This window comes from Myotis nattereri, assembly GCF_964212035.1.
Source record: "Myotis nattereri genome assembly, chromosome: 20".
NCBI classification, from domain to species: Eukaryota; Metazoa; Chordata; class Mammalia; order Chiroptera; family Vespertilionidae; genus Myotis; species Myotis nattereri.
Window position 1 is genome coordinate 6059948 of NC_138096.1, and position 15945 is coordinate 6075892.

The following is a 15945-nucleotide window of genomic DNA, read 5'->3' on the forward strand; positions in this document are numbered from 1 at the left end:
AGGTGATGCTGAGTAATCCTTAACTCCAATTATATTTCTTGTAATAATGACTACAGACAACGGTGTGATATTAAACTAGAACATTTTACATTTTAATAATTTGAATGCCTTGATTCCTAGTATGTTGCTTTTGACAAATTGTTTTCTGCTTACAGAGTACAAGAAGATCATCCCATTATGTCTTTTACTATTTCAAAGAATGGCCGATTAGCTTTGTTAAATGTAGCAACTCAGGTAAGTTAGTTAATATGATTCCCAGAAAAATTTATCTTAGTTCTAATCTAATTGTGATTTTTATTATAAATATAAACAGAAATATTTATACCACTTATTAAATTATACTGCATGTATAATCCTAAGTGCATAGAATCAACTCTAAATTTGTCAGAACATTGGCATTTTACATAAATAGAAAATGAAAATGTTCCATTAGGGAAAGGGATATTCACAGATGATTTTTTAAAACTCTTTTTTGAGTTGGTATAAATAAATACCTATATTCTCTTTTGTCTACAGGGAGTTCATTTATGGGACTTGCAAGACAGAGTTTTAGTAAGAAAGTATCAAGGTGTTACACAAGGGTTTTATACAATTCATTCATGTTTTGGAGGCCATAATGAAGACTTCATCGCTAGTGGCAGTGAAGGTAAATCATTTGTGTCACTGTCCTTTCACACGTATTGGTGGGTTTAAAGTTCTATAATTTTTTCAATATGTGAAGGTGGGCATGTCTCCAAGCAAGTTCAGATGTTAAATTTAAAGTTGTAGGAGTTATTTATCCAGTACACTGTTAATTTCTCCTTTTTTGGAATGACTTGAGTCTTATCATCAGAAATCAATAGTGTTGCTCTGACCAGTTTGGCTCAGTGGATAGAGCGTCGGCCTGCGGACTCAGGGGTCCCAGGTTCGATTCCAGTTGGGGCCATGTACCTTGGTTGCGGGCACATGCCCATTGGGGGGTGTGCAGGAGGTGGCTGGTCGATGTTTCTCTCTCATCGATGTTTCGGACTCTCTGTCCCTCTCCCTTCCTCTCTGTGAAAAATCAATAAAATATATTTTAAAAAAATTAAAAAGAAATCAATAGTGCCTGTTCTGACCATGTGGAGATGTTTGGTGCATGTATCAAGTCAAGATTTACTTAAACCTTTCATATGTTGACTTGTTTTTTTCATGAGACTAACGTTTTTTATCAGAGGTTAGTATATAAAAAGTCAAGGTTAATTTGATGTTTTACCTGAACTTGCACAGAATTGACTATAGGTAGATATATGGCATTTCTTTAATGGCCTAAGAGAGTAATTTAGTTTGATAATTCATATGGTCTCAGAAAGGCTGAAATTACAGAATTGTCTCTACCACCTTTTTGAATAAATTTATGCTCCAGTCTAACAGCATTAGTATTTCAGGCAAGCATGTGCCTAAAGTAGTCAGTCTCACTTAAATATATAAATTGTTTAAAACATGTAAGCACAGATAAGTAAGGCAGTATTAAAAATTAGTGTACTTTTTAAGGTGAACGAAAAAGAAACATAATACAGCAATTTTTCATTTAACACATTTTTCTTGGGGACTTACTATACTGTTGTAAGTACTACGACAGCAAATTATTTACATCACTTTTTAAAATACTGTGAATCTGCTTTTACAAGATACTCCAAGGAACTGGATCATGGTGCTAAATACTTTTGGGAACGTACCATGTTTTACATAAGATCTTTAGTGTCCCGATCTTGCCAAAAAGCTCATCTCCATAAATAAGAGGATCACATGTGATCCGTGAGTTTTTCCTGTGTGTATAAGGTCTGTGTAAGGATTGGGACAAAAGCAGACATTTAGGAATTCAGACTTGAACATGAAGTATATGAATTTATTCTCCACCCCCTCTCGCCCCCCAGGTCGGTGATAGACAGCATTTAGAGGAGAGAAGAGTGATTCGTGAGGTGACAGTTGAGAGTTTACTTCTCTCCAGTCAAAAAATCTTTTTACCTGTTAGTTCAATGTTATGTTCCCCTGATTCTCTGCTGGTTTCTATCTGGATGTGGTCTAAATACAACCTCCTGCTTGCCTTTTAGCCGCTCCTACGCTAAGATCTTTCCCCTGGGCTCTCTTCAATCATGCTTCTGGTGGGTTTTCCCCTCTTAATTATTCCTCACAACCCCCGGTAGCTCTTAAAAATAATACGTTCTCTAGAAGTGCTTTAATATGTATGGCTATCATTATCCGTAGTCATGCTAATCTTTTCAGAATTAAGTCTGATGAATAATGAATAATGTAGTTACACCACATTATATTCTGGGTAGGGCTAAACATGAAACGTTTATTTTGAACAGCATGTGGATATAGTGAGTGTATTATCTCTGAAGGTGACCACAGTGATTCATTTGTCATTTATTTATAAGGAATATATTCCAAAGACCTTCCAAATTCACAAGTATGTGAATGCCAATATCAAATAGAGCAGTTAGAAAACCTTTCCCCCAAGAAAGCATGCCTTTCCTCCAGCCTTTTCACTGTGCTGGCAACAGATAGGAGAACTACTGATTGTGCACCTCTGCGTAAGCTCTGGGCTCCCTGGATCGGGGCGGCAAGCAGGGCTTGATCGCAGAGTTGTCATTCTGACCCTGACTACTTGTGGCTGCCTCTTCGGGAAATATCCTCCTTGGATATGTGTTCATAAAAGCATTTTCCTCCAAATGTAGCAGATTTTGGTTGCATCCACACTTTCTCTTTTGTTGACTTCTTCAGTTCAAGAAGAAACAACTAATCTGCTCTCTCTCTTTATTTTGCTATTTCCTTTTTATGCAAGAAAAAAATATTTTCGAAAATTACTGAACAACAAGTACTTTCTAGGAAAGACAAATGCATTTCTTCAATGACTGTCTTAGCTTTTGCTTCACATAAACACACACACACACCAAAAGTTCAGATACAGTCCCAGCGTTTCATCTTTTCTTACAAGTTTTGAAACCAGGGCATATTTCTTTACCAGTTCACACCTTTCACAACTCAGACACTTCCTCGTTTGGCAGCACACCCCCTGGAAGTTCCCACATTGACCAGTAGATCGTCAGGTTGAACACTTTTCTGGTTTACCTGGGATTCTGCCTTCTGTTTAAGAACCACCACCTACATGTGCTGGCTCTTACGGTAACACATGATGTTTACTGTGTGCTAGACTGTTCACAACACCTTTTCCTGTGCAAACTGCTCTGTCCTCAGAACACGGTGAGGAAGTGTGAATCCCCATATTCAGAGGAAGCGTTGCAAAGCGTGGGCATCGTGCCCAAAGTTACACAGCTAAGCCAGTGATGGAGGGAGGGTGTGAAGAGTCATCTGACCACAGAGCCCGCACTCTGAACCACTCTTCTGTATTGTTTGGTTGGGTGTGTGTTTTGTTTTTTAAAGGTTTTATCACAAAGTAACAAAGTTGTGGGGGGTTGGGTTTTTATGGTCATTTCATGGGGTTATAAATAGCCGACTGCAAAGCCATATGATGATGCAGATAGGGGACAGTTGTCTAGACTCGCTGGAAAGCTCCTGAGAGGGCCTCCTGGATGGCAGTCCCAGCTTCACCATTTACTAGCTGTTAACCATGGGCAGGTTTCAAAAATCTTGTCTCTGAAAGCAGGGTAAGCATAGTACCCACCTCACATTGGTGGTGAAGATTAAATAATATATGTAAATTCAAAAAATAATAACATGTACCTAGTACATTGTAAGCACTCAGTCAAGATTGAGCTGTTATCCTTATTATTGCTACTTTGAATTTGGATACATTGCTTTTCTGTCACCACATTTCCATAGAATTTATGATCTCTAACCTACATTAATGTATGTATATTTTATTAAAGTGGCTTTTCATCAGGTAATTTGTTAAACTGTTAATGTTATATTTATTTTTTTTTAAGCTCTGATAGTCAAGCCATGTGTTCTCTGTGTGTGATGAGGCTGGTTTTGTTAATACATAACTACTTCATAACTGTTCTCTGAATTACTGTTTATTCAGATCACAAGGTTTACATCTGGCACAAACGTAGTGAACTGCCCATTGCGGAGCTGACAGGGCACACACGTACAGTCAACTGTGTGAGCTGGAACCCACAGATCCCATCCATGATGGCCAGCGCCTCAGACGATGGCACCGTTAGAATATGGGGACCAGCGCCTTTTCTAGACCACCAGAATATTGAAGGTAACACCACTGCCCAGCTCCCTGTCTCCTCTCCAGGTGAAACGGCCCTGCTTACTAGAAAGTTGCAGCAGTTTAAAGTGTGGGGTATCATTTATCTTCTCGCTTTTATAGAGATTGTGTACGCACTCCTCATTTGGAGTTCAAGTACTCTAACATACAGTGTTGTTTTTGTGGTTTCATTGGTGGCAGAGGGAGAATAAGCTAGCACCTGCCACCTCATTTACAACCAGTTAGCTAGTTAGTGGTGTCACTTTAAAATCTTAGAGAAATCTTGAAGCATTTTATACTTCAAACTCATGAGAACGAACTAGTACACAAAATGTGAGCAACTTTAGAATGATCTTGATTATGGATTTTACCCTTAAAAATAAACATCTGTTAACAGCATGTAGCATACTAGCGTGAGCTATGCATGATGGATAGAGAAAGGGAAGGGAGCTACTGAAATGTCTTGTACCTGTGTGCCAGGCAGCATGCTAGGCTTGTATATGTATGCCCCATAAACCTCCATGGCCCTAAAAGGGAAGTGTGCTCACCCTCATTGCTCTGGGGAGAAAACTGCTGAGGCTGCAGGTCTTGCACATCCAGGCCTGAAAGGTGGTTCCCCTGCTTCAAAGACTTGGAGGTGAAGAAAGAGCTTAACTGAGCCCAGATCGCAGCACTAGAGAGAAGAGGTAATGAGAAACTCCATGTAAATGACATACCCTTCTTTTTTCAAACAGAGCAAGTAAAATGTGTAGTTTGCTTAGGAGGAACTAATTTACCTAGAAACAGATTGTTTTGTCATAGTGTGTCCCACTGAAGAGTTTTAGTAAGAAAGATGACCCGCTGCTCTCAGTTAAGTTATTCTCACCAGAGGACGGTTGTCAGGACAGCGTCTGTGGTTTGAAAAAGCCTCTTCTCTATGCTTTTATTTTGTTTATCTTTGTGCTACAAACGATAAAAGCCTTGGCCAGATCTTACGGGCAGGTGAGGATGTGTGGCCAGAGATGAGGGGGAAACATGAAGAGCATGTGGGTCACAAAGTTTTGAGAACTCCTTCTCGGGTGTTCAGGCCGCGAAGGGCCTTTCTGTATTTGTAGATCACCACGTGACTTTCCGACTTTCCTTACGGGAAATCAACTAAGCCCAAAAAACTTAACCCCCTTTTGTTGTCCCATTTAGATGTCAAGACCTACTCTCTCAGATGTTTTATAAATCTATAACTATAATTATATGTGCTTTTCTAACTTTATCAGTCATTTAAAAGCTCTTTCTTTAAATAAGCATATTTGATTTAAAGAAGTAGGAAAATAGGTTTATCGTAAGAGATTTATTGTAAGTGGGTTTGTTCTAGAGCTGCCTGAGGATATGTGTACTGCAGTGGGATCGAGTTCACTGCTCGTTGGTGGGTGTGATTACTGTGGATACTCACTGCAGTATGGAAGCCAGGCGTTAGCTCAGCTGTAGGGTCGGGGTCTAATTCAGCAACTGTCCATTGTATTTTGGGTACATAGGTATAGCCCCCAAAAGATTTTCACTTATACCTAAAATAGAAAAAAACTTTTACAATTAGAAATTTGGTTATATGCCTTTTATACAGATATCTTCTAGGTTCTTATTCCCCTGCTTGAAAACATGTTTTTGTGTGTGTTTTTTCTAATTAAAGTAATACCTGTTTGGAATAGAAATTTTGAAAAACATAGATGAAACTAAAGAAGTTGCCATTTAAAAATCATAACACCCCAAGATAATGCTATATATGTCATTTAAATAAAAATTTGTCACTTAATTCCATTTCAAAATAGAGAATTTGCTAACCTTTTATTATAATAGTAGAGTTTCATACTGTGTGTGCGTTTTGTTTTGAGGAATGTATAAAATGGAATAGTCTCAAATACTAACATATGCTAAACTTGGATGAACCTTGAAAACAATATGCTAAGTGAAAGAAGCCAGACACAAAATAGCACATATTGTGATTCCGTTTACATGAAATGGGCCTGAATGGGCAAATCCATAGAGACAGAAAGTAGACTAGTGGTTGCTTAGGATTGGGGGTGGGTGTTTGTATATGCTAATGGTGATGCAAATGTTCTGAAATTGGTTGTGGTGATGGTTTAACAATACTATGAATATACTAAAAACTATTGAATTGTACACTTTAAATTAGTACATTGTATAGCATGTGAATTATATCAGTAAAGCTGTTGATACATTACACCCCCCCCCCAAAAAAAAGTAGGGTGATTTTGCAGAATTTCAAACTGAGCTACTAAAAGAATTAAGTATATAGTTATAATGCACAGTTCTGCCTTGGACTGCCATATATGTCTTACTGTTATAAACTGTCATAAAGATTTTCCTATTGTGCATAACTATTTCAAGGTTCATTTTAAAAGTTAAAGATTCCAATATGATTATTCACTTGAGTACTGCAATATTCAAAATGATCATGAGTTTAGCTCTAATGTATAGTCTGAGACATGATACAGGCACATCCTTTTAGTGATTATGATAAAAGTACTAAGAGTTTGCCTTTATGTGTTTGGTTTTTTTAATATCATGGTGTTGATTTTAAAACTTTCTAACTGGCAACTTTTTTCTCCCCCTCCCCTCTTCTTCCTCTCACCGCCCTTCCCATATACTCCTGTCTTGTCTTCAGAGGAATGCAGTAGCATGGATAGTTGATGGCGAATTTGGAGCAGACGACTTCTGTTTAACTTAAATTAGTCGTATTTTAATGGCTTGGGATTTGGTGCAAACAAACATGATTGATAGCTGGACAGACATGCTCGTCATGAAAAAAAGAACCATTTCTGAAGCCCAATTGGGGCCAAACATTTACACCTTGCTTCATAGTAACCAGTGAGATGAAGCGCGTCGTTAGAACGTTGTTGGACACCATGTTGAATTCTCCCCCATCGGTTGTGAAGAACTGTGCTACATTCAGGCTTACCCATTGAACTCAGTATATATATTTTCCCCCCCTGCCTTTTGTCTGGGGGGATACCATTCTTGTTGCTCTTCTGTGTAATGAAGTTTAAAATGCTTGTTTGGAAACTTTATTTAACAGTTTAGAAGGCTTGATAGAAAGAGTGCATTAGTCTGAAGAGTATACATTGGATAGGAAAGAATTTCCTCCTTTTGTTTCTCCAAATCTTTCCGCCTTATTTAGCTTGAGATCTTTGCAGCTTGGTTCATGGATTCTAGCCTTGCCCGTTGCACAGTATATACAGATCCAGATGATAAACCAGTGAACTATGTCAAAAGCACTCTCAATACTACATTTGACAAAAAGTTTTGTACTTTTCACATAGCTTGTTGCCCCGTAAAAGGGTTAACAGCACAATTTTTTTAAAAATAAATTAAGAAGTATTTATAGGATCAAAGTGACTTCCTTTGTATACATTTGGAATCTAAACCAGCTTAAAAACAGTTTCCTCTGACTCAGATGCGCAGTGCAACTGACGCTCTTCTGGAATGCCACCTGAGACATGGTCAGAAGCAGTGTGGGAAGGACGTTACACAGGACATTCAGAGTAATAATGCGAAGGTTTGCCCCCTTTTGTTTTATTCCTGAAGTAACATCAGTACCTGATCTTGAAGAAATTCAAGATTTAAAAAGAATGTTAAATACAATCAACATGAGAGATCAGCAGTCAGCTTAGGCTTTTGGCAAAGCTTGTTCCCAGTTGTTCTCAGCTTGGGAAATGTTTGGTGTGATCTAGCAAGAGAGCAGACGCCAGCAGATAATAGCCACTTTGGAAGTTTCTAGTATAACAGCTCGTTAGAAGAATTCAGCGGGTTACAAACATATTTAACCTGGGTTTAAAACCTCATAGTCATTTCTCTTAATTGCCCTTAATATTTTGACATGTAGGGATACATACATTTAAAGAATCTTCCTTGTGAGTTTTTCAGATATTGCCATACTGAACCTCATTCTAAACTGGTGCTGTGGGTAGTCTTTCCCTCTCCCCTCCCCTTTTAGTGTAAGGAAAGGTTTCCTTCATGGAAAAGCACTTTTAATTTTGAGAATTTCACATTTCAAGTAAGCCAAAAGCCGGGTGTTCACATTGTGCTTTTAAGTTCGTAACAGCTGAATGCAACGTCCTTGGACTCCTTTGAAATTCCCTCCCTTTTTCAGTAGAAGATAAAGACAGTGACCACAGCTGTTACATTGGGAAGAGGAGTGGGAATGCATGCCCCCTAAATAAGATTCTGGTGAAGAAAATCTTGAACTAAGTTCCCCATTTGGCCCAGCCAAGTCTATATTATTACCATGAGTAGACTCGAGGATCCACGAAGAAGGGAAAAACTTGGATGTCAGAAATTCTTCCATTGGGGCTGAGGGGTTGGGGATGGCAGCAGAGAGACGGGAAAGTCGGGGAAGGGGAGAAGAAAGAAAAACACAATTGGCCTTAAAATAGCACGGATTCTCCCAAAAGCTCTCCTAGTCAGAGAAAATGACAAATCGTGGTCAGCAGATTATTTTATCAAATTGGTATGTAAAAGATTTCTTTAAGCTCCATTTTGCAGAGATCATTACTTAGAATCAAGAATTCCTGTTTTGATACTTCTAAGTTAAGATACTATATGTTACAGTTTATCTGGTACTTCATTTTTCTTAACTACAATTACTTTTTACTTTAAGCTTGAATAAAAAATCTTCATTGGTAACTGTATATAATTAAGTGGCAACTTCTCTTTACCTCAGTACAGTTAAATCCATATTTTAAGTGATTCATGTATATACCCTGAAGCCGTTAATACACCCCAGTCTACAGTAACTCACAGAAAGTGGGCCTAGACACTCCACAGCTGTTTACAAACATGGTTACGGCGTGTCCGGGAACATGGTAACGCTCGCTGAAATGTGTGCCCCTTCCGGGCAGTTAAGCGCTCGGCTTCTGCTCTCCGCCACCCAGCCACCCCGAGGCCTGCGTTTTCAGAGTGCCGCTCGAGTCCAGTGGCAAACACTTTCAAACAGTGGAGTGAGGGTGAGGCACATCTCGCAATGACATAACTCCCTTAAAACGGAGTCACAGCTATGCAAAGGTTTCTGCAGCAGCTAGCTAGGTGAGTGTGTTTCCCAGGTATGTCTGAACTGGCCGCTTTCTACATACACTGGTACTTTGCTGTGCCAGTTTGCTGTAAATGTCTGTCTCCTGCATTTGCCATGCTGTGATTGTGCTAGAAAGGTGAAATAAATGAAGGAAGAAACCCAGGGACTTAGGGTACAAAGAGCCCAAGAGCAGGATGACCTACCCCTAGATGTAACTGAAAACTAGTGTGGCATAGGGTGAAGAGTGAGAATATATGGGAGAAAACTATCAAACCAGCCGCAAGATACTAACAAATGTATAAACTGAAAAGTACCAATACTTTTTGCACATAGATCAAAATAGAGTGGAGAATTTTGGCTCCCAAAAATCAGGTTAGTAGGCTCATTTCCATGTGCTTAAAAATGTTTTTTGTTGTTGTTATTCATTGATTAAGGGCTAGAGCAAGTATGAAATTAAATGTCTTTTTCCTCCAAATAATTGGTTATTAATAGTACAGTGTTGGATTTGGGGATTACTGAGACATGTATGGGTGGTAAAGAATTGGGAGTGGAGAATTGGGAGGAATGGCTACGCTTCAGTTTTGGTTTTTGTAGTTTAATTACTAGTGTTCCTGCCAGCTACCTTTCTGTTACTCTTATTGGCCAGGTAAATGTGTTACATATGACCAGGTAAGTAGTTTAAACGGAGGAACTTTTACTTGCAAATGCCCCTGCAAATTGACCTATTTTAGTGGGTGGGAGAACAGAAAGGGATTACCTGACTTTAAATATAAACTAAGTAATTAACCTGCTAGTTGCAAAAGGGAAAAAATCCAATTTTGTATTTTCTTAATCTGAAATCACACTAGTAGTAATCTGGCAATTTATTATTAGGAGTGTTCTCCCTCTAGAGTGGCATTCCGTGACATTAATAGAAAACCCTTCTTTCCCACCCCTCCCCATCTTGAAATTTTCTTTTTTAGGATGTTGGTTCCTGCACACAAGAACCTCTGCTCACAGTGGTAAATACATGGTACATCTCTTGAAAGGGACATATCCATGTCAGTTTCTTTCACAGCAGAAGATGGCTGCTTTTGAATGGGGAGGAAAGAAGACATTTTTCTTAATATCCTTTTGCCCCATCTCTAAAATGTATACGCATTTTGATTTGGGTTTAATGTCTCACTTAGACGTTAGCATCTTTCTTTTGGGGTTGCTCTCCAAAATAGTACTTCCAGTCAAAAACCATGTTTGACTTAATATAAACAAACTTAAAGAGAAGTGAATTTCATTTTCACATGGACACTTTCTAAAAACAGGGTGAACTTAATTGAAATTTCTCAATGTTGTTAGGCTGTTGTTATAGTAGCTGCCCTATATAGTTGCAAAAACAAAAACGATAAAAACTCATCCCCTAGCTACTTAATCCAGATAGCCTGGATGTAATGGAACTCAATATAAAAATGTGTGTGTTGTGTGTCAGTGGAAGAGAGAGAGTGTTAATTCATAAAAGGCCTGGAAATGGCTGTTCTAGGCTCCTGTCGGTTTTACTAAAAGTCTTGTGCACATGCGAATGCCCTCTGAAGTGAAGGTTTGGTTAATACTGGTATATTTTTATAAGACTGATACGGTGTCCCCATCTTTGAACTTAAACATTTTCATTATCAGGGTCAATGTGCTAAAACTGAATCGTAACATTTTTAGGCACAGATGGAAAAAAAAAAAATGTTATCGGCTCCTTGAAAATGTGTGTGTGTGGCGAGGGGACTAGATCCACAAGAGCATGTGTGTCCTTACAAACCAAGCTGGAGAGATCAAGAAAAGAACTTGTGTTGATCTCAAGATGTACATGGCATTGTGGTGGAACTAGTTAACGTTAGAGCTTTTGGGATGTAATAACTACTTGCTGTGGACTGATTCAATGTTCCAAAGGGTTGTGTTCTTAAATTTGGGGGGGTATTGTTTTTTGTTGGTTTGTGTTTGTTTTTTAACTGCCTCTCAAATTATATTTAGTACTTTAAATTTCTTTGCTTTATTATTTCATTAAAGCATAAAAAACTTCAGGTCTCTGATATTTATTTTCACTTGTCCCACTAATTATTTACGAAACACCCTTTGTTAAACGTTTATAAATGTGTAGTATATTAAATGTCTTTAGAATTCTGTTCAATTGAAGCTACATTAACTTTGATTTGTGTTACTGGTTTGTTTTTTTTAATACACCTTTCCATGTCAGTGCATAGCACTTAACCAATCGTTTGTATTCCCTTTCAATCCAATAAACAGAATGAGTAAGTAATTGGTGCTGTGTTAAATCTCATAATATGCATTGATCTGCATGTTTTAGTACTGTTTTTACCTGAAACAACCAATTTGCTGAATTTGACTTTTTAAGTTGATGTCTAAGGAAGCACTGTTTTATCTGTTGGGATATCTTTTTAAAGAACTATTGTGTGGAATCATGGATTAACTTAGAAAAATTTACATTTTAAAGGAGTCACATATCCCACTCGTTCAAACATATTACTGATCTGAAATCATGCAGTTAGGCATCGAATACATTGATTAGTAGAGAAAATATACTTCTAGTTTGAAATTAAAATTTATGTCATCATAATTGTATTAGTTCTTTAAAGATCTTCTTGGAGAAAAGCATTCATTGTATACAAACCTGTAGCACATTTGTATTTATGGGGGGGAAAAAACCAATTGCCCCATCGGGGTGAATTACTACAGAAGTGGGCTTTAAGATTTTTACTAAGAGTGGAGCTCTGTTCAGTAAAAGGAAGCTCAAATATGAAAAATCAGTATTTGGCAGGCAAATGCTGGCCGTCAGCTTAGGGTGGCAGAGCCACTCAGAGGCCAAGAGGCACTGCTTTGAGCCAGGGCTGCGGCTCCTCTGGTCACCAAGCAAGAGAACAGAGCTTTCCTACTGGTTTTCTTTAAATACAGCTGTGCGCTGCGGAGTGAGCTAACTCGGATCGTTCCTCTGCACTTCAAGCTTCATGCCAGATTCCCGCACCAGGAATAAAAACCTCCCAACCTTAAATCTAAGAGGAGAGAGTGGTATTTTAAAAGAATTCCCTTCCACTTAAGAAAAGTTGATGGTCTTTGGTTACATCATTTAATGACTTCTTGAAATTTTTTCTAGAAAAAACTTAAAACTGCTAAAGATTCAACAGTATGACCCCATCATCCTAATACTGCCTCCAAGCATCTTTTTTTTTAAATATATTTTATTGATTTTTTACAGAGAGGAAGGGAGAGAGACAGAGAGTTAGAAACATCGATGAGAGAGAAACATCGATCAGCTGCTTCCTGCATATCTCCTACTGGGGATGTGCCCGCAACCCAGGTACATGCCCTTGACCGGAATCGAACCTGGGACCTTTCAGTCCGCAAGCCGATGCTCTATCCACTGAGCCAAACCGATTTCGGCTACCTCCAAGCATCTTAAGTGTCACCATTGACTTTGTGGCAGTGAGCTCTTCTCCCTCAGACTTTATTGGTGTACTTAACGTGAGCTTGCTAGATATGAAACAGTATTCTAATCACATAATTAACAAAATATTCAAGCAGCATGTAATTAATTATAGCTACCGCAGGAAATGGGGAAGGACGAGTTTCAGTCACGTTTTCAATTCCATTTTGTCTTTTTTAATATATTTTTTGATTGATTTCAGAGAGGAAGGGAGAGACAGAAACATCAATAATGAGAATCATTCATAGGCTGCCTCCTATACGCCCCACACTGGGAATGGAGCCCACAACTTAGGTATGTGCCCTGACCAGGAATTGAACCGTGACCTCCTGGCTCATAGGTCCACACTCAACCACTGAGCCCCACCGGCTGGGCTCACTCAGTTCCGTTTTGGATATGAGGATTGGTGGCTTCTTTGGTCATATTGATGCAAGGGGGACCCCTCATATACATTTCAAAACTTTTTTCTTTTATAGCCTCAGGAAAAAGAGCTTACTTAAGACAAAGACATAATTAGTCATGATGATTGACCATATCCACAATTCAAATTAATGAATGTGCTAAATGTTTTTCATTTAACTTTGAGATTTTTAAGCCACCTTACACCCCAAAAGTAATTTTATGTTGTCAGTTGGCACTGATCCACTCCTGGGCAGTTTTGGGGAACCACAGGACTACCGTATTACTTCAGCAATGAGACCAAGAATTAGAAGCAGGAGCAAGAAGTGTACTGAGACGGACCAGCCCCCAAGCTGCACGCCCATTTGGTCATTGAGGAACATTCACACGGGACAGGTATTCATTTGGGCTAATGTACTGAATGCTTACAGTGGGCCAGTCACAAGGGATGAGCCACTTTATATGCATTCTCACTTACTTCTCAAAGTAACTTTACAAGCAATTTCCATTCTACAAAGGAGGGAAATAGGCTAAAACAAACCAACAGGTATAGAGGAGCTGGGCCTCAGGTAGGTGCCTCTGAGCTCGTTTGTAAGCACTACACCATACAACCCCCCCTTAGTCCACAGACGGCCACTTGCCTGGGAATAAAGCTGACGGTTAAAACATGTCAACCCGTCAGCCCGGCCCGCATGGTTCAGTGGTTGAGCATCGACCTATGAACCAGGTCACAGTTCGCTTCCAGGTCAGCACACATGCCCGGGTTGCGGGCTCCATCCCCAGTAGCGGGTGTGCAGGAGGCAGCTGATCAGCAATTCTCATCACTGATGTTTCCATCTCCCTCTCCCTTCCTCTCTGAAATCAATAAAAATTTTTTAAAAGTCGGTGCTTTTCCCCCTTTACATCATTTATAGAGAAGCACCTGGAAAATGGGAAAAAAACTAGAGTTACCCCCTTTTCCTGGCTTTGTTGCAGACAAGCAATACAAGAATGGTGGTTTTGTTTGTTTTTAAGCTCAGTTCATGTCCCAAAGAGCTGTCCTTTGTCGTAAACAAGGCACCTTCCGGTGCGTGCAGCCACCGCAGTGCCGCCTGACAGCCTGTACACGGACAGCCAGACTCACCACTGCGTGGGTTTGACGTGGGTTACTCAGAAAACTTGAAACAGAAGATAAAACATTTCGGTCCACTGTCCCCCACCACCTTTTTTTTTTTTATATATATATTTTTATTGATTTTTTACAGAGAGGAAGGGAGAGAGATAGAGAGTCAGAAACATCGATGAGAGAGAAACATCGATCAGCTGCCTCCTGCACATCTCCTACTGGGGATGTGCCCGCAACCCAGGTACATGCCCTTGACCGGAATCGAACCTGGGACCCCTCAGTCCACAGGCCGACGCTCTATCCACTGAGCCAAACCGGTTTCGGCCCCCCACCACCTTTTAGCTACTCCATATAAGCTGCTGGCGTCTCAGTTCTAAGGATTTCAATTCTCCAACAGCTCCCGTTGCTGTAAGAGCCTGAGCAGAACATGAAGAGACCCCGGAAGTTAGGGAGAAAGGCCGAGCGAGGAGGCTGAAAAGGTGCCTCAGAAGGAAAAGGTTCAAGAGAGATGCAAGCAAAGTAACTTCTATGTTACAGGTTCTTGCCTCTTTACCAGAAGAAATACGGGATAACCACAGGGAGCAGGTTCTGAGACCCCCCTCCCCAAGGCAGCAGAACCAGGTTCCCGTGCCTGCTGTCTCCCTGCTGCTTTCCAGGGCGGCCGGGGCACCACACCCACCCTGGAAACGCGGGCATGGAGTTTTTGCTGGCTCCCTGGCTTCTGCCAAAGCTAAACCTAGTCCAGGGTGGAAAGGACATGCAATGTTTGATCCTTTGGTAACCACACGCCTTGTTTAGCCACCCATTCTGCCTCAACACAGGGAATCATCCCTTTGGCCTCTGCCATAAAACACCACGTTTTGCCTAAATGCCAATACTTAAGATTACAGCACAAACAAGGACTGAGGATTAACTTCCAGGTTCACTTGCCCCGGCACACAGCCAAAGGGGTGAACTGCTCTCCCCAGCGGCAAGATTTACCCGGGTAGCTCCAAGGAACCGTTCGGTTGGACGCTGCCGTGTCTGAAATAGCTGGTCCGGCAGCTCCCACTGCGAGAGGCCAGTGCAGCAGGACAGCATCCAGGTAACCTGGCACCGTGCAGAGCGCTGACACCGAATGACTGGCTATTCCTGCCTCTGACCTGAGGAGCATCTACCAAATCGCCTCTCCAAGCCCACAGAAAGATGGCTCAGGGAGCACACAAGCACGAGAGCTGGCCAGAGCCAGTGGGACTGCACAGGTCTGAGGGTGACTGTGGAGGCAGCGGCTCTCACATGAAATCTCTCGGTTAATTTGTCCCCTCCCCATAAGCAGGAAGGACACTGCACCTGGCAGATGGCTTACTAGGTGTCACAAATTCCATAAAGGAATATATGGTCTTTGAAATGTCTTTTTCTGTTAAGATTCTGAGGAAAAGGCTCTAGCTGACAGTCCCATAAATCTTTACATTAAATACACGAAGCTGCCACGATAGAGGCGAAAGGGAAACTGACTCTCTTCCTCTGCCCAGGTTAGCGGGGCTGCTCTGTACTCGGCCTTTTCCGCCAACGTGATGAGCAGCTCTGCTCGTCTAGCACGTTTCCCTCTAAGTGTGCCCTCCCTTTCTCGGGCGAAGGTTGGGGTGGCAGTCCCGCTCCCACATCCAACTTACCATCTTCAACGCACAGACGATGACAAACACCTTCACATGTTGGGGTTCAGGCTAAAGTGGAGAACCAGAAATCTACAAAAACTCAATTCA

General features: G+C 40.5%; 1 protein-coding gene across 4 annotated transcripts in view; it reads left to right on the forward strand.

Annotated features, from left to right (window-relative positions):
- Positions 1 to 11517, forward strand: part of WDR26 (WD repeat domain 26) — a gene marked incomplete at its 5' end in the record, with an annotated part of 37786 nt that extends 26269 nt beyond the window's left edge. For all 4 annotated transcript variants that reach the window (XM_081114359.1, XM_081114360.1, XM_081114362.1 and 1 more), the window contains 4 exons: positions 156 to 234; positions 517 to 646; positions 4007 to 4192; positions 6837 to 11517. In XM_081114359.1, coding sequence (XP_080970485.1) covers positions 156 to 234; positions 517 to 646; positions 4007 to 4192; positions 6837 to 6862 — 421 coding nt within the window. In that variant the 3' untranslated portion in view covers positions 6863 to 11517. The remainder of the gene's footprint in view (positions 1 to 155; positions 235 to 516; positions 647 to 4006; positions 4193 to 6836) is intronic.
- Between the last annotated feature and the right edge of the window lie 4428 nt (positions 11518 to 15945).